The following is a 19,080-nucleotide window of genomic DNA, read 5'->3' on the forward strand; positions in this document are numbered from 1 at the left end:
GGTCCTGCTTTTCTTTCTTCGGCCAATTCTGCGGGGCAATGACAGTGTATGCAGTTAATAATGTATTTATTTATTAAAAGATACATATTTTCTTTGGAAACCTTTTCTCGGAACATTATCTAGGTAGAAATTCAAACGCATTTTCCCGCACATGCGCAGTGATGTATTCTATTCCCTATCCTGCGCACACTGCGGAAGAGGAGTGGGGCGGGGAGTCCAGGGAAAGTACCCAACCTCTGAACATTAACGGGAGTTGGATCACCGCACGCCTGCAGGCGAAGGGGCGATCGACGTCGCAAGACAGGATTGGGGCAAGGCAGTTCCGCGAATCGCAAGCTTCCGCGGATTGCAGCTTCCCCGGATCGTACTTGGCCTTCGCGATTTGCCCGATGCAGGCAGTGATGGTGCCCTCCGCTTTCCCGTTCAGGTTGGCGTAGAGCCACTATTTAGTTACTGCAACAATGGCGATGACGTGCTTGTTGGGGAAGAGTGCCGCCCGGCCCGTCCATGTTATTTATTCATTTGCTGTGTTTTTTCCTCACTGTGGCGGGGTGCAACATGGCGCACTCCTCTTATCAAGCTATGCCCACGCGTCTGAAAAACCAAGATAAGTGTTACCCCTCCAGAAGTTAGCTTGTAGTGGCGCAAGTTAACGCACCGTTACGCAGTATTTAACGTCGTTCCCGTTAATTGGGCATTGAGGGAGCGGTGAAGAGGTCCTAAAATAACACGATCTCAATATAGGACCACGTGTACAAGCACCGGGGATGACAAGCCGGGTGTCCTAAACTAGGCATAATAGCGAAGGCAAGGATAGCAAGGATAGCGAAATTGTGCGGTGATAGATACGAAGCCTGCTCAGTCGATTCCATTATTTTTTTCAAAGGACAGCCGAGCGCGTGCACACACACGCAAGCGCACAAAGTTTGATTATACGATGATTGGAATCAAATTGTGAGGGAAAAGGCAAAGGCGAACTTCACTGTTAGTTAACGGGACGTGGTCACCTGCGCGACAGATGCGTCGCTTTGATCCCCCAGAGGGAAAGCGAAACTTGTTAAATTGGGCTGTTCGTTACACAGCTAACGGTCATAAAAATACATTTGGTACTACTGTCAAAGGCTGAGTGGTTACTTAAAGACTGACTAGAAGTAGCCCGTTCATTTAGGTTTTTTGGGTACATCCAAATGAAGGAAGTCGATGTATTGTACACACTTCTATTGAAATATCTGCCTCGGAAATCCTCTAGGCATCTTCAAGGTGAATAATGTGAAACAGTGGGACAGCTGGGAAGAACTCTAATGTGACTTTAGATTTATGCATCTCACGATGGACTTCTGCGAGAAAAATATTGCAGTCAGCGGCGCCACGCTCCAATGCCGGCTTTTGGCTGCATCCACGAATTCTTACCTTCACATCTGCGGAGGTCAGAAAGGATGACCTGGAGGTAAAAGCGCAGTCGCCACAACGACGCCGGAGAACTAGGCTTTGTGAGCAACCTCTCATTGTTTGGGATACTTGGTTCTTGCATGCGAACAGCCATATATACCCAATATGTGCAGGCAGATTTACAGCTGGATCTTTGTTAAAGTGAATAACTGTGCTATACGTGCACTCGGTCACGGTCTGCAACTAAAAACCATCAATTTCTACTATTTTGAAGGTATAAATTGCTTGACCCTTAATTGTTTACAATGTTTTACTTTAATTTGTAAACGTGCACCGATGTTTAAGTGCATGTGGGCTCTCACGTCTTTCTTCGTCTCATGATCACTTATTTTGTGTGTACTGGTTTCGTCCGAAAATATTTTTTCCGTACGTGTACATAACTATACTCCAGCGAACATATCCGCCCAAATTAACGTCGCGACGGGCTATTTCTTCATATGGCCCGAGACGGCAGTTGAGGTGCAAGATGAGTACCTCACACACGTCTCTTCAGTTACGATTTCCCTTGGTTCTTCCACACGTAATGTTTCCTCTTCTTCGAGCCTCTGTGCGACGAGTAGAGTACAACTCGGTCGCACAGCTGTGTACAGGGCGCGCAACATACTCTCGCTAACGGCGCGCCTAACGTCACCATCATCACTCTCGCCAAAGAAGAGAGCTGTTGGGCAAACAGCCGAATCAAAGCAGCGCCCCATCATCAGCGCCTAAAACACGCCCTTCGCGGGGCCTTCACACAAAGCGGTTCATTAATAACACGCCTCGGCGCCTTAATTTCAATAAGAGCCAGTTACGGGAAGCGCGGAGGGGGCGAAGGACGCAAAATAAGCGGAATAAAAGACGCGACCGGAAACGGAGCAGCGCTCATATCCGCGCGCTTTTCGAATGCGCCGGGTGAGTGACGCGTTTATTCCGAGCTCCCAAGCAGGCGCGCCATAAACGCGAGTGAAACCATAACTCATCGGCGCCGTTTCTATACGCCGTGCTGCGGCTCGGCGAGCTAACGACCCGGTTAAAACCCACACAGACTCCTCGGCGTCTGCCTCAAACAAAAGGCGGCCTCTCGACGCCCACTCGACGGCATGCCGCCTTCCTTACAAGCGCCTGTGTAATGTAAGCGGAAGGGGATCACGGCCGAAGACAAAGTACGCGCGCCTTTCAGAAGCTCGCCTCCTCGAGCCGCGGCGCTGTCGTCGCTTACGCTTGAGTGCCTCTTGCAGCGAGCTTTTCGTCGTCGTCGTCCCCCGAGGAGAAGGCTCCTTTCTTGGCTGCCGCGACTAATTAAGAGCGGCCGAACCACCGCGGCGGCCTAAACTGCTCGTTTAAAACAAGTCCTCCCTTCTCGCCGCCTCGTTAAACGCCCTCTCCCGAATCCCCCCCCACTCGTATTAGTGTCGATCGTTAGCAGGGAGGAAGGGCCGGAGAGGCCCTTTCTTGACTAGTGCGATGCTGGGGGAAGGCAGAGGCAACATAGGGGAACAGGCAAGCTTCGAGTGCTTCCGAGAGCAACAGAGGAGTCCGAATCTACTCTTGTTGGGGTGAAAATGAGCTACCAGTCGGAGCGTAAGCGCAAGAAGCACTGCGTGTCCTTATTTCTTCATTTCTGTCTCCCCGACGTTGCAGACAGGGCAGAGAAAAAAGAAGTGGCAGCGTGAATCGAAGGCGGCGAATTAATTGCGCAGTGAGGAAGTCGGCAGGGAAAGCAGCAAGCTGGAGAAGCGAGCAAAGACGCACGCCATACAGGGCAACTGCAGAGAAGAGCAACGTCGCTAGAGGGGGAAGGGAAAAGCGCACGCCCCTTGATAAATTTTAATGAATTCAGTGTCACCACTTCACGCCACCGGCGCCGCCGCTAACCAGCCTACAGTCACGGGCGATGGCTTTCGGCGACGCAGCAGGCTCGTCCGAGCAAGAAAAATGCGCGCGGCGCTCTCGCGGGCGCCGTCTTCAATATTTTCCCTCTTTCTCGCTCCCTTCTTCCATTTCTTCGCGACACCTTTTTATTGCTTCATCAAGCTCCGCGTCTCATTTGCTTCCTCCGGTAGGCCTCCCTCGTTTTTTTCTCTCACTTCTCAGCGGCCCCAGAAACGTGTGTTTGTTTTATGGGCGCAGGCCGCTTTCCTAATCACCGAAAACGAACCGCTTATTTCGCGCAGAGAAGCCGGCCTGCAGGTTCCCCGGGGAGCGCCTCCTCGTTCTCCTGCCTCCATCGACATCCCACCTCCATTCGGCGCGCGCGATAAAGAAGGCAGAAAGGAGCGTTGCGCGGTATCATACCGGTGCGAAGGAGGCAAGGAGGCGAGTCGTGATTGGCGGGAAGAAAAAGTGACGTCACAGTCTAAAGGCGGGGTCTGAAGGTCCGCCCCGGCTCGGAGGCGGAACGACCGGCACACTCCCGGCGACCAGTCGCTCGACGCGAGTTGCCCGCGATACTCACGGACCCCGCCGTTGCGATTTTTTTTCCCCCGTTGCACTCGGCGAGTGCGTCGCTGCACGTTTTCTCGCTCGCCTCTTGTCAAGCGGCAGCGACAGCGTCCGATCAGCGCGGAGGGCGGTTCGCTGCTGACACGGGCCTTCCCTTCGCCGACATTTCGGAAGCGGGCGACGGGAAAAGCCTCAGCGCTCGGAGCGGCCCCGGACTCGACTGACCACGGCGAGACAGCGACGCGGACTTTGAAATCGCCGGCGCGAAGGCCTTCAGTGCAGCCAGCGTCGCTCTCGGCGAGAATCCGGGGTGCGGACAGTGCCCTCCCCAGCGGCGCCTAGGGTGGCGGCGAAGACCACGAATAGCCCGATGACCGTGGACCTGTCGCCGGGGCAGTCCAAGTGCTCGCGGCAGCAGCACGACGGCGACGCGATGCCCGGCGGACCGGCGCCGCCCTCATTCCTCATCCGCGACATCCTCAGCGAGCCGGCAGCCCACGGCGCGGCGGCGGCGGCTGCGGCCGCGGCCGCCGCCAGCCTGGCCGCCCAGGGGCTCATGCACGTGCCCTTCGCCCAGCACCACCCGCTGCACCCGCTCGCGCACCACCACCTGCCCCGGCCGCCCAGCCCGGCCGACAGCTACTCGCGGCACTCGGACCGAGACGACGGACACGGTGAGTGCTGGCACCTCTCTCCGGCCGCCGTCTCTTTCAGCAGCCCCCGAAGAGAAGGCAGATATATGCGCGCTTGTCTGCCCGAGCACTATATCTGCCTTGTCTCTCGTCCGTCGCACATATCTGGCCACGTGTCACGAAAGCCGTGATCACCGCACGTTCGAAACAACTGGAAGCATCTGAGCACAAGCTTGGCTTTGAGGTGCCATATGGGCGCGCGTGGTTTCCAGTACTACATTGTATTGCGTAACTTGCCGCATTGTGACACTTCATAGCTCTCTCTTTTGTCACCAGTGTTTGCGCTCGAGCTTTATTTAATTGCGTAAAATTTAAACTTGCGTAAATCCTTTTCTTCCACTACGTGTCCTGTCGTAGGTTGTCCATGAAAGACGGAGAGGAGATAGCTGGGGTGGTGGTACACTGTGTATTGGGTTTACGTTAGTTGCTGCGCGCCTTTTTGAGCGAGAAGACGCGCTTCTGTTGTGTGACCTTGCCGTAAATGCTCATGCAGCAATGAATAATCCCGGTCATTCGAAGTAGCAGGTCTGTCGCGTGACATGTTCGCAATGTAAAATTCTGCGTTTTCGCAATAAACAAAACAAAAAACGAACGTTGTCAGTCCGCGTTTCTGGTAGGAACTTTGAGGCAATTATTAACCCGCAAAAAAAAAAAAAATGACAAACCGTACAACATTTCTCCCAAACTATCACATTCATTGCTGCACGAGTAGCAACACATAAATACCTTTGGCATAAACGTATGCTGTTTAGTTAATTTCCATTGCACTTGACATGGTTCGTATACTTTGGACAAACGTGCGCACCAAAAGACACCCGTAGCTGGGTGCAGTTAGCGAGTCATTTAAGCTTGGCGTCACCATTGGCTATAAGACTAAACACACAGTGTAAATGTGGGCGAAAGCTTCCGTAGCAGAACCTTTAACTCAAACCATCCTCCGCCCATGCAGATATTTCAAATTAAACGTTTGCTCTACTAAGAACAATGTTCATCATTGAGAACAGTACTGCGCGTCTGCCATTTTCCGGGGACGGGTATATAACAAGGGCACAGGGAGCACAAACTTGGCTATAGCCAAAAGAAAGGCCGGGCAATCCACGTTTAATCGCACTTCCGTTTTAAAAGCGCCATTTTGTTATAATGAACTCCGTCATTAGTGGGCATGTTTGACGCGATGTAGCTGATGCATTCTCCCATTCCTTGAAAAATCCCGCTGCTGAGCCCAAGGACGCGGGTCCGATTCCCGTCGCGGTGGCTGCTTTTCAGGTGTAGGCGAAAATACATGGCGCCGGTGTGTCGAGATTTAGGCGCACGTTGACGATACTCAGGTGGTCGAAATTAATCCGGAGCACTCCACTACACGGCGTGTTTCATAGCCCAGGTCTATAGCTTCGGTGCGCTAAACACGCAGATTTATTGAAAAAACCCTATCCAGATGCTGTTTCTGCTCGAAAACAATTATGCCTTGACCATGCCCAGAAAAAGTAACACTCGTAACGTGCGGGAGCTCATCGCTTCTCATGAGCTTGCGAATTTGTGTCGTTGATATACGAGGCGGACCGCAAGACGAGCGCATAACGGAACGGGCGAGCAGAAACATGGGCTGAAATGGAGCCGATAAAGCGTGATGGGCGCGCACGCGAAGAAACAAATGAAGGCCGGGAGCGTTGAACAAGGACAACTGGGAGCAAAGTGGGAGTTCGTGACGCTTTTCGCATACTGCTTACTTTGAATGAATTTGCGAATTCAAGCAAGCACAATGGCGACGCCGTGTGACGCTCCTCGAGTGGTTTACGTGTAGCCAAATATTCTGCCGATCTCCCTAAAGTGCTACAGCATTTGCAACAAATCAGTGCCAATTTTTTTTATTTGCCTAAACTAATTACTACAATATTTACTAAAATAAAATATTACTACAATAATTTAATAAATAAATGTACGTACAGTATACAGCGCTTCTACGTTCATTACGTACTATTATGTACGTACAAGTGCTGCAGCGCTGTACTTTCGCTGCAAATTTTGAACCGCTGAAGGTCAATGAGCATGGCTTAGAAGGGAGCAAAGGATATTGCAATGGGGCTCAACGGATATTGCTTACAGTACACCAAGAACCGGCGCCCGGTCGTAAAATGCATTCACGGGGCCTGCCGCGCGCAGACATTAAGAACCAATACCCACCAAATTTCGGTGTCGTTAGGTAATATCCGAAGCTGGTACTTATAATGTTAGTACAAAATTAAGCGGAATCGTTTCAGTCGTTTAGAATGCCCGGCCGACCCGAAAAGGCGACGCCAGTAGCAGATCTCCAGTTGACTGCCCCAGAAAGTCGGACAACGGGCTTGTCATGCGTATTCCGCGAAAAAAAAAAAAAAAGAAAGAAACGGTGACTGTCGAGGAATTCTCGCTCACTTTTCCGTCAGCAAGGTCGGCAGCTGACCCACGCGCGTTTCCCCGTTCGTAGGTCGCAATCGTTCCTTTGACACGCCGAACTCGGCCGCACGTGATTCACCGGGGGGGAACGAGCCGTCTCAATCTCGGTGCGCGCGTTCACAATAGCCGTGCGAGTGCATATAACGGGCAGAGGAGCCCCGTTAGCATCGTGCAGCTCGGATCTCTCCACACAAGCGGTGACACGGCGCCGAATGCGCTTCGGGCAGGGCTTTAACCTTATAATCAGGGCCTTTTTCTCCCCTCGAAAGCGGCATATATGCGCCGCCTAAGTATAAAACCGCCAGCGGACGTTTCTAAAACGATCGCATCGGCGTCGTCTGCAGTGACAGCTGTGGCGCGACAGCGTGCTCCCAAGATTAACCCAGTTCACATGACCGAATCACGCGCGGGCATTACGAGTGTGCGTGCGTGTAGGGACACGGGCAGCAACACAGTCGCGCGGCGGACAGATGACCAGCAGCGGCGGGACAGTCGTTAGGCAGCGCTCGGGGCGAACAATGGCCAACGCGCCGCCTGCCGCACATGGCGCCTCTTCCCGCCACCCGCGGATGTTCCCGCGCTGCGAGAGCACGCCGCTGCCCTGCACGGGCCTGCGTGGCCACCGAAGACGCGTAGTCCGTTCGCTGAAGGAGGTTCAGCCGGGTTGCTTGGCAGGGCGCAAGTATACGAGGCGCCTACAAATTGGACGGGAAACATCAACACCCGGATTAGTGCCGATTCTGCCGGAACACGTTCGTGAGTGACGCGCTAGTCGTGGGGCGCCGAGGGCATATGCTGCCCGGAAACGTGCAGTGCGCCGAAGCGACACGCAGGGAAATGTTGCTCGGGCACACATCAACAGGGCAGTAGCCAGAAGTTTTTTTTCGGAGGGGGTTGTGGGTTACAAGAACGGAACAGTTTTGCTGAAAGAAACACTAAGCCTCGCTCACGCGCTGCTGAGCAAAATCCCGGGCTATCTCCACTAACGGGAAACCTGGGGAGGGACGAAACATGCAGCATATACGTGTATTCTCGGCGCCTTGGCGTTTTTGGCAACGTAGATGAAACCGTTGGGAGGTAGAGGTATACAGCTTTGCTGTGAAAGACTCTTGTCTTTGGAGCACGAAGCTCTCTAGTGCGAGGCGTAAACGAGTGTCCCGGCGTTTTTTTTAGCGCGTGTTACGAAACGCTGCAGCGCGAGGCGTAAACGAGTGTCCCGGTGTCTTTTTTGGTGGGAGTTACGTTCTAGCGCGAGGCGTAAACGAGTTTCCCGGTGTTTTAATACCGTGACTACGTGAAACGACGATTACGACGACGACAGGAGACAGCCCCAGCCCCTATAAGGGGCTTCGCCCCTAAAAGTTTCGGAGGGGGTTCGAACCCCCAAACCCCATGGCTACGTCCCTTCCATCAAAATGAAATTACATCCGAGAATGAACGCTGGCGACGTTTAACCAAGGAAAGAATGAACGGACCACGGACTGAAGAGTTAACGATTGTTGTTTGGACTGCGTTAACTTCGAGCTTGCACCTCGCGGTTACGTAATAAGCACAGGAGAAAAGGCATTTCTGAAGATATTTGTGACGATGCTCTTCGATCGTTACTAATATGAAACGAAGCCATGGCTACTGCAGCTTTCGGGTCCACGCCGTGCCGCGCCGCAGATACACTTCCAGCGGAGTGAAGACAAGGTCTGTGCGCAGGGCATACGCCGATGAATTTGTTCATTTGTTCAATCTTCCTCAGTGAAGGACTTCCCTCGAATGCGCGTGCCTGCCACCAAATTCAGCAGCTGGCTATTGTTTTTTTATTTTGCCGCGGTGGCCCGGCCGAAGGCACAGCATGCAGGGTATTAGGGGTGAGTGCCGGTTGCTTTGGGAATATCAACGGATTAGTCGTTACTAATCAGTGCAACGTTCGATCTGTCTTGATGTCAGATTGATATTGTATGTCTTGAAAGTAAGCAGCGAACTCATTTTGCTCTACAATTCGAAGATTATTGCTTTAGCTTATATCGCCGGAAATAAGGTCTCCTCGGCAATAAACTGAGTGTGTGGGGGCGCGCAAGTTCGCCACATTTTGCTCGTGCGCAGAGCACTCCCGTCGGGGCCGGAACGTAGGGCATATGCCATATATGAATATACAGTCGAAACTCGTTATAACGAACTAGTATAGGGACAGCAAATTAGTTCGTTATAACCGATATTCGTTGCAGCAGTGGAGCGAAAAATCGTCTGTAACAAAATCGACATTCTGGCTCACGCAAAAGTACTTGATACAAAAATACATTTCTAAGGCTTAATTCGAACTCACTATAAAAAAGGTAACGCTTACCTTCCTCCTTTTGGATTTCAAGCTCAATGAACCGGAACTGAGTACGTGAAATTACAACAGAACAAAGTTCACTTGACAAAACAGGCCTCCGTCCTTGTTTGTTTGATGAAGGATGTGATCTTCGTCTGGTGACTACTCACAGCACTGAGCAGGGTGAAGTTTTCCGCAGGGTCCACGAACAAGAGGGTCTTCATACTTCTGCAGTTCCGGACTATACGGGGGGTTTTTCCAAGTAGCTTCACAGGCTTCTGTTCAATTATATCCGATATCACGCTTGGCTCTCACGGTTTAATTTTCGTTATAAAAGAATAAGTGTCATTGAAACAAGGCGTATGTATAGCCGATAATTCGCTCTATCAGTGTTCATTATAACGAGGTTCAACTGTAAAATTATATTTATCGAGTTGTGTTCGATAAAAACTGCTTACAAAAGCGCTTCTACGCTTGTTCAGCAACAGCACCGTGGGGAATTGCGCGGGAGGATGCTTGTTCCTCAACCCAACAACTTCCTTGATCGGCCTGACGGTATCTTGTGATTCATTGATTTCTCCGCGCCTTATTTCATCGGCCGCCGACTGGGGCAAACGGGGACTGGATGACGCTGTAAAACTGCAGTAAACCTTGTTATATAGAAGTAGTCGAGACGTAATGCTGACTTCGTTCTAAGCGATACTTCATTCAAACAGACGCACTTCAGTGGGGGCCTTGAAAAGCTCCGAATAAAGGGAGAATTCGTATAAACCGATTTTGCTATATAACGAAGGAGCGTTTGCTGTAACTCTCCTGCAGACAACCACCTCGAAAAAACGGAGGCTGAGTTTGCAGGCGATTTTCCCTTCTCCAAGTAACGTGATCTAAACGAAAGGCAGGGGTGGGAGCGCGTAGAGATACAGCCGAGCCAAATCGGTCAGTCACTTATCGTAGCGCCGCTACTTGCATGCACGCGGCCGTCGCCAATTATCAGTCATAATGCAAATCCAACGCGCGTGTATAAAGAAGTGCGGCCGTGCCGAATATTGCGGCGGCCATGTTAACATGACACTTTGCGCCGGCGGTTGTTTTGGCCTGGGGTGCGTGGCCTGATGCGAGCGGGGCGCCTAATTGGGACGCTTAGCCGCATGGCCGGGTGACGCTGGCCGCCGCCATAAAAGCCACTCGTGTAATTGGGTCCCATTTAGCCAGCCGCCGCCACCGCAGCGGGCCGCCGCCGAATGCTCGCTGGCTCCGAGACAGTTGCAGGCGAATTAAGAAACGGCGCCCGCGGGCTGTCAACGAACGCGTTTATCAGCTGGAAAACAGAGACACGCGTGGGACGCTGCGGGGCAGAGGAGCGCACTTCCCGAGGGAATAGAGTGGTCTGGAGATCCGGGTAGAGCCCGCCGGCGTTGGTGAAACAGGCGCCAAGTTTGAGCGTAATGAAACACGCGGTCACTTGCGGCATTTTCAGCACCTCGGCAGCGCCGCGAGCATCATTTTGGCTAGTTTTAAAACGGAACTTCGGCATCAGATCTCCTGTGGAGGGCGCGACCGCGTCTTTCTCGAAATTTTTCAGGTGCTGGAGTTGCTGTGGTTAAATTCTGGGTATGATCAGCAAAATAGCTGCAGGCGCCGAACCCAGACCGTTCACAAACACCCAAATACTGCTTCCCTCAGGAAGAGGGTTGGTTGGCAACTGGCAGGACATGTTTAGTCTCCGTAGCCGGTTCAGCATTCGGTGTCATGCCCTTAGCATATAGCCCTTAGCGTGCTGCAGGAACGTACTTTGTTAGTCCCCTAATTGCTACTTCCGTAACTGGCATGCTCAAATTACTCATTTAAGCCTCAGTACACGTTCATAAAACCCCGACTACACTATGGTCCGAATGTCATTGGACTCGAATTGCGGGGTATTCGAATGCCATTGGGAATCCGTCGTGCTCCACTACGATTTCGATGGCATTTGAAAGCTTTAACAACCGCTCGCCGTACTGCGAGGTGCTGCTGCTGTCGAGTTCTGTTTTTACACAGTAATGCGACAACCAAATTTAACAGCATTCTTTGACATTAAAATGGTATCAAATTATAGATATCGTAAGCTTTGACACGATTTTTGCTTAATTGTGAATCGCAATCGAGTTTTTTTTTTGTGTGCTTTCTGGCAACACTGGTTTGTCGATTGCTCGCACTAGTTCTGAGAATATGGAATTATTACATCTTGATATCATAATTTAAGGGAATGAGAAGTAATCAAAGTCCCACAATTAAGAATACTTTGTTTTAAGTGCGCCAGTATAATGTATTTGTTAATGCTGACTTGGAACGCTGTGCGCGAGAATGCTCGAAATGGCATTTGAGCGCCCTAAATGTCTCTTGGGTGCTCAATTGGCCCCAATGTCGTTTGAGCCGAATGGCATTTCAAAACCCAGTGGAGCAGCACGACTTCGCATTTGAGTCAAATGACATTTGGTTCAAATGACGTTCGCACGCTAGCAGGGATATAGGACACGTTTTAACCCGATGGGTAGAATGAATTACTAGGTCCACTTTTAATGAGCTGTGGAGGCATTTCTTAATTACCTGCTTTGTGCACGCAACACAAACCAACACTTCGACGTAATTTCACAAACGACTGCTGCAGTTCACTGCGGTCGCGGTTGGTAGCTTAAAGTTTCTCTAAATCAGCAAGCTTGTCTAACACTGGCACCCACCCAGGCCAATTAGTGCGGATCTTACGTATACCACAGACTCTCCATGAGATATTGCCTTGTCGGGCTTGCGTCGGTAAGTACATGTGCATGCCGCTCGACCATTACAGCGTTCGTCATGCAGGCCCTTAAGCCAAGGATTTACCGGCGGTATATACATTAAAGTCAAGTGGAAAAAAATAATATTTTCGCAGCAGGCCGTGTGCGTTTAACACTTCAGGACGTCACATCAACAAAGCATGATCAACAATATGACGTGATCAAAAATATCACATCAACAAGGCGTTTCTACAAACGCTTTTTTGGTCGCAGCGTTATCGAGAACCGCACTTTCAGTATCTTGCTAAGCGACGGCGACTTCCCGCAGATACCCCCTCGCATGCAGGAACAATATATTTAGGTAACAGAGTGCAGAGCATAGCTCACCAGAGTTACGGTACAAAAAAATTGATTTGATTCCTCACTTTTCTTAGGCCATCGGACACAGAGTTTCGATGATTTAAAACATCCCGCGAAGGCTAAAAACGGCGCATTGCGGACAACTAACGCCATTTGGAGTATTACTTGGAAACTCCTTTTTTTATTTCATTATTTTTGTTTACAATAAGCGTGCGGAGACGGCGTCGTGGGTGAAATTTGAACCCGCGATAGCGGCGAGTTGCGCGAAAATAGCGTCCACTTCCCGGCGCACCCCGCAAAAGCGCACAGCTGTGGCAGGGACTTCGGCAGCTGCAGCTGCTGATTTTTCTTATCACAGCAGCAGTGATGACTTCAGCAACGGTGTGGGTTCGTTAGATTTTAGTTCTGGTAAAGACGCTCCCATTCAACGGCCTCAGACTTCAAGTGCTGTGGGGTGAAGTTCGTTTTTGACTTTGGGCTGTATTTATAAATGAAACGCGCTTCTTATAGGACGAATGCGGCTTTACTTTCATGTGTAGGGTCCGGACAACGCGCGGCGGGGATATTTCCCCAAATGCACCGCGCCGTATTGCGTTATCACCTTCAAGATAGCCTAACGCTCATGTTGGAATAGCGCTTCGGAGCGACGCGCGCCACTTCTCAAGAGCGCTCGATTTTTTTCTCTTGTTTTTTACAACTTCACTGATAGGTATTTTGTTTGATAACACAAACAAGTATGCTTGAATGTATATTTTAGAGCGACCGTCCTACTCTCGAGTGGCTTCGCGGAGTGCACTACAGCCGTCAGGGCCGATAGATAGGTTGGCGGGCCCGCAAAAATTCAAAACTTGGTGTACAGCGCTTATGTATATATTAAATCATAGTGTACGAACGTAGAAACAACTTGTATATCTTACAATTTCTAAAATAATTTTTAGGCTCAGCACAATCGCCTATATGCATTGTGAGTATACTTTTTTGTGATTTTTTTTCTGCTTATTTGACCAGCAAACTTTAAATTATGTATTAAGGTACTATTAAGTTTATATGAACAGGATTTTGTTGTGACGAAATCCTGAAGAGAGAAAAAGGAATTCGTTATAAGCGACGTTTTGTTAAAATCGGGTATGATTTGTTATCTAAGCACTGCACTGGGGACCACGGGACACTTCGAATAAAACGAGTTTTCCATAAAGGGACGTCTTATAACGGGTGCTTCCTGTATATACTGTACATGCATCCCGCGAAAACCCATTAATTATACCGCCAGAAAAGGGAGGTCCGATTAAAGCTCTTGCAAACTTTCCCATAGCACGATTGCGCATCGAGGGGGTGCTTGTTCCCGAGCAGGAATATGTGCGACGTCACAACATACACAAATCCGGCGGAGAAGCAGCTGCTTCACGAAGCGGGAAATGCACAAATTAGCACCACGTTGTGAAATCATACTCCGCTCGGCTCCATAGTATAGTGAACGTATTTCCCTGATAAACTCCGCTCAAGTGCCAGCGAAGGGGAGCTATAAGCGGGCGCTTGTCAATGTTTGAAGGGACAGACAACCGGTTTTGCGGAGTGCATGTCCTGCAGCTAATATGAAAGCCATGGGGTTTTGTATGGTAACCGCAATGGATTTATAAATAAACAGGCGGAAATAATTTTAATGTTGCACTGAAATTTCTGAAGTCTGAAAGGTAGCGCCACGTGGCGTCAAAACGTGACACTACTTTACGTGTCCAAACTACTCCGTCGGTTTCAACGCGTGATTCAAAAACCGCATGAAGGAATGCGAAAGGTTGCACATTATTGTTGTTTCAGCCGGTGAAAAGTTTTTAAACACCTCTTTTAAAGCACGTGCAGTTAAAAGTACGTTGCCGCACGGATCACTGTCATGGTGGCCAGAATTCCTTTTGGCGGGAGACGTATACGGCTGGTAGATCTCAAAATTGAGATTTCAAAAGTTCTAGGGACTCGCCGTGGTGGCTCAGTGGCCAAGGCATTGTGCTGCTGAGCACGAGGTCGCGGGGGTTCGATTCCCGGCCGCAGCAGCCGCTTTTCTGATGGAGGCGAAAACCAAAAAAACGCCCGTGCGTACGAGATTTACGCGCACGTTAAAGATCCCTAGGTGGTCAAAATTAATCCGGAGCCTTCCAGTACGGCGCGCCTCTTCCCCTGCGTCGCGTCGGCGCGTTAAACCCTACAATCAAATCAAATCAAAAGTTCTAGGTCGCTATATCAGCAAAATTGTTTCGGGATTTAAGGTGTTTTAAGTGATTCATTTCATTTGAATAAAGAAAACATACTCAACGAAAGGCGGTTGTCTGTCCCTTTACGTAATTTCAACACTGGGCATCTTTAACCAATTGCCCCGAAATCTGTATCTGAACTCTACGCTACTGAAAATTTGATTTTCCATATTGGCGAAAATTGGGCTCCGAAAAAAAAAACGTTGGGGTAAAAACCACGCTTCCGGCACTAACGCCGTCAAGTGGGAGACGCTGGTTCACTGGGTGGAGTTTGAGGGGTCAAACAAGGACGAGCTCGAAAATGCGCTAACCCCGCTCCAAGGCCAGCACACGCTCCCACCGCGCAGGATTCCAATGCGGCTCTGGTCTTTTCCAGCGGCGGGCATAGCGTGAAAGTGCATTTGTACCCCGCAAGAGCTGCCAATTATTTCGCGTTGCGAGACGTTGCCGAGTGCAGGGCGCTCGCACAAACCCCGTGCCGGCGATGGGGGCGCTTTCACGCGGTCTCGACTTTTTGCCTGGCCTCAGGAAAGCGCGCCTCAAATTGCTCCTTTGGGTGCCTCGTTCTCCCGATTCGTCTCGCTGGACACCTCAAGCAGGTGCCGAAAAAAAGAGAAAAGAAGGTAGGCAGGGACCGCCGGATAGAGTGCCTTCGGAAGCAATCTCGTCCGTATCTATACACAGAGCCACGTCTGTTTTTGTGCTACCGCAGGCAAACCCTTTCGGCAGTTAGCGGGGTGTATACGCACAGCGCTGTGCTTTCTCCGGCCTCTGACCACTCTGGGTTGTGTGGCGTTTACTTCGAAGGCTTCGCGGAGACACAAAGGGCCGCTCACCCCTCAAAACCCAAAACGTGGATCTCGCAGCGATAGGCAGACTACGAAAACAAGCCGAGAAGGCACGCAAGCGAGGGGGTACGAGAGGAGAAAAAAATCTAGGGAAGGAGGAGAAGCCGTCTGTGAGCTTTTCGGGAAAGCCGGGATTAGACGAGGGGGGTTTGTCTCGTACGGAGAAACTAGGGCCGCAGTGCAGTCCGGGAGCCGTAGCTTGGAACGCCCCACCAGGGGCCGGTATGTACTGCAGACGGTCAGCCGGGCATGTAAATATGCCGGAGGCGCTATAGGCACGCGAAGCCTTCGCGGACACTGTGGGAAAAAAAGAGAAACCGCGATTGGTTCTCATTGCATACCGCCGGGCCTGCACGCCTTTTCGCATTGTTCGCTAAACGACCCAAGTCGTTGTGTCTCCGTGAGCGCCGTTTTTCCGTACCTGCAGGACGCAGTGAAGGAGTGCGCGCGTGTATGGATATGCGCCGCCGTTTGTCTTTCTGGTCGTCCCGCGACCCCTTCCGTTGGCGCTGTCTATGTGGTCGATGGGAAGCGCTTTTCAACTATTCCAGAAAGGCCGTGCGGGCTGCTCGTTAGCAGCGCACCCACGTGTGAGAGAATGCGGTTTCCACGGGGCTTCCGGCAAGCGTGAAAAGTTTGATGGACGCGTCGTTAGGTGGTTCCTGCCCACCCACCTCTGTTGGAACTCCCGTGTTTACGATCGTTTGCACGTTACTCTATCTGGCCGCATGCAGGGACGAGCCCACAGAACGCCCGTGAATGATGCATTGGGGCTGTAGCGCTTGCATGCACCAACCCTGAATGCGCGCTTGAACCCACTGCAGAGGGAGACGCCGAATCTGAGGGCGCATTTCAAACCGTGGATGGGCCACCGACGCGCAGTTTGGGCGTGGCTTGGTGAAGAACGTGGTTGTAGGAACTACAACCATAATGCGCGGATATGAGGAATTAGAAAAAAAAAATGTTTTCTCTGCTGCGTTTGTACAGTGTAGTTTACCCCACTAAAAGCGCAAGCGGCATACGCATGGCGTCGGCTTGATCGAGGTGGATAGTGTATCAAATAAAATTTGTCATCTCTGTGTTCCGAATAATCTGCGATTTCGACATATTTAGGCTGCAGAAAAGTCATTCCCCAACTTCGCTTGCAACGTGCACGTACCCCCGATTTCGGCGCGTGCGTGCCTTTGCGTATAGCTCTGCGCCTATGATTTCTCGTCAGATTATAAATTGCGTAATGCAAAGCAATATAGAATGCGCCGTCAAATTCGTGTTCCGTCCACGGGCCGATGTTAATTTTTTGCAGCAAAGCTAGATAGGCAAATCGTCTCCGGCAACAGAGAGACGTGTACAAGAAGGATGATGATTAATATTATAAGAGGCCGATCCATTGTATCGGGACGTCGGTTGTCAGCAACCGACTTGCCTTTCTTGTTCCACTTATTTGCCCTTAGCTAACCCAATGGATTCGTTGCTCCCAATCCCCCGCCCCCGGCTCGGTTTTAAACTCCCATGGCTCCGTCGCTTTTATGGCCCTTGCACACTTGTTTTTTCCTCCACCCGCTGTTCAAAATTCTCATCAGCTCGATCATTTGTTTAGTAATCAAGCGAATCACCAATCGGCTTGATTAGTGTAGCACCCACTCAAATCCCCGGGATCGTAAAACTGTGCGCCACACCTTCAGCCTCTGGGAAAACTTGTAAGTTTTATTTAAAAATGTCCTAGGGCCTTTATATTACGATATTTCCCCTAAACATGTCTTTCCCCAATGCAGATGTGTTTAAAGGTGAAGCCGACTTTAGGAGAGATCGTTTTTGTCTTTTTAAGATGGCTTTTCCACATTGAGTGGTGCGCAGTGAAACAAGTCCATCTTCGGAGGGAGTAGCTTGCAGAAAGTGGCTCCAACTCTTCCTTCAATGAAACTGTCCTGAAGCAAATTATACGACAATTAGCCGCTAAGACGACTCTAAGATCACGCCGAGTTTTAGTTACTTTTCAAAATTACATAGTTCACAGGAAATTGTAAATATTGCAGAATTCTCGTCTGCTGTCGATACATGGGCTTCTATACGGGAGGGAAACCGACAGCCCTGTGTTTTTCCACTGGAATACAACTCTAGTTTATCGTAGTTTCATTCAGGTCACTAACCAGGAAGTATGCTGAATCGCAAATTACAAACAAACGCGTTTTGCCCAAAGCATATTGTCAGTCACATTGAGGCTCGGCGCCGCAACTTTGTTCTTCGCCCCTCTTCGCAGAGTGTAAGGCACTGTATTTTTTGCGTACAAAACATTTACGAATGCCACCAAATTTGCTCATGAATCAACTGAGCTGAATACGCTGCCGTTCGAAAATATGAATAAATTAATAGCGAAATAGTTGAATTATCGGTAAAAACCCGCAGACGAACAAGAAAAAAGCCTATCGGCTAAGTGATTTGGTTACCTCGCGCTCAAGCTTGTTTGCACCTGGCCGCGCTACCTTTAGCCGACATTTAAGAATTTAATCTAATACAACTTTTGCTTATATTTACGGAAACCAAGAAGAAAAAAAAAGACATGGTTGGGCTATCTCCACGTCGATATCATCAGAAACTCGGGGTTGGTGAGCTTGATTAGGAGTGACCTCTTATCGCTGCGAAGTACGTTGGCGGCGAATAAGAAGCGGCGTTGTATGAAATCAATGAATCACCGATTTCCTGTTACGTCGATATTAGCTGCTCAGCCATGGGTGCCCGCAGGATTTTTACAAGACGTGGGGAGAGAAGGGAAGGAACAAAAGTTGCAGGCGTTATGCAGGGCAGCAATTATAACGATATATGTGCTGTTTCGAAATTTCGAGAATAATCGAATTTTGAATAGGTTACCCAATGTCAACGTTCATAAACTGAAGGACCACGCGTTTCTTGCACGGGTTTTAAAATTATACTAGTTAGAGCCATATATTCCCCAACATAAAATCCAAAATAGGGACAACTGACCCCGCGGGGACGGACGGTGTTATGCAGGGCATCTGAAGTTAACGTTAAACAAAAACGTTAATGTTAAATAAAGTGAAACTGAAACTGAAAAAAAGGACACTTTCAAACACAGCATAGCTGAATGTAGAAATGTAGAAATTATTTATTTCCCGAATAGGAGCATCCGCGACAAATTCTCCGCAGGAGTCCCCATGCTTAGCATGACACACCCGGGAATTTTTGTCAACGGCTTTGCACAGTCATCAGTTGTTTTTTCTTCCTATGGCGAAGGGGGCTCCGGAACAGAATCTACGTTCTGTTAAAATTAAGGTACGAGCATCACATCTTTGCTTATAGATCTTAGCAAAGGGCACACTAAGTATGAAAAACAGTTTCGTGAATTTGGTCAATGGCGATTGCGGAAATCACCCCACTAAACCTCTAGCTATGGCCACACTGTACGCTCTTTAAACGCTAGAACGTCCAGGTTTCGAATGCCGATGCACACTATAGGATTTCTATTGGTTTAATTCTCTTACGGTCCCCGTGCATGCATGCTTTAAACGCAGGAGAAGGCAGCCGACCGCCGACGACGAATAGCGCACAACGTCAACTTTC

At 50.0% G+C, this 19,080-nt stretch overlaps 1 protein-coding gene across 1 annotated transcript in view; it reads left to right on the forward strand.

Annotated features, from left to right (window-relative positions):
• The first annotated feature begins 3,608 nt into the window (after nt 1–3,608).
• The window catches only part of LOC144139231 (uncharacterized), a 50,259-nt gene continuing 34,787 nt past the window's right edge, over nt 3,609–19,080 (forward strand). The window contains exon 1 of the mRNA XM_077671654.1: nt 3,609–4,544. Within this exon, the coding sequence (XP_077527780.1) occupies nt 4,241–4,544 (304 nt within the window). The 5' untranslated portion in view covers nt 3,609–4,240. The remainder of the gene's footprint in view (nt 4,545–19,080) is intronic.

This window comes from Haemaphysalis longicornis, unplaced genomic scaffold, assembly GCF_048455015.1.
Source record: "Haemaphysalis longicornis isolate Haplotype H1 unplaced genomic scaffold, Haemaphysalis longicornis Haplotype H1 scaffold_1, whole genome shotgun sequence".
NCBI classification, from domain to species: Eukaryota; Metazoa; Arthropoda; class Arachnida; order Ixodida; family Ixodidae; genus Haemaphysalis; species Haemaphysalis longicornis.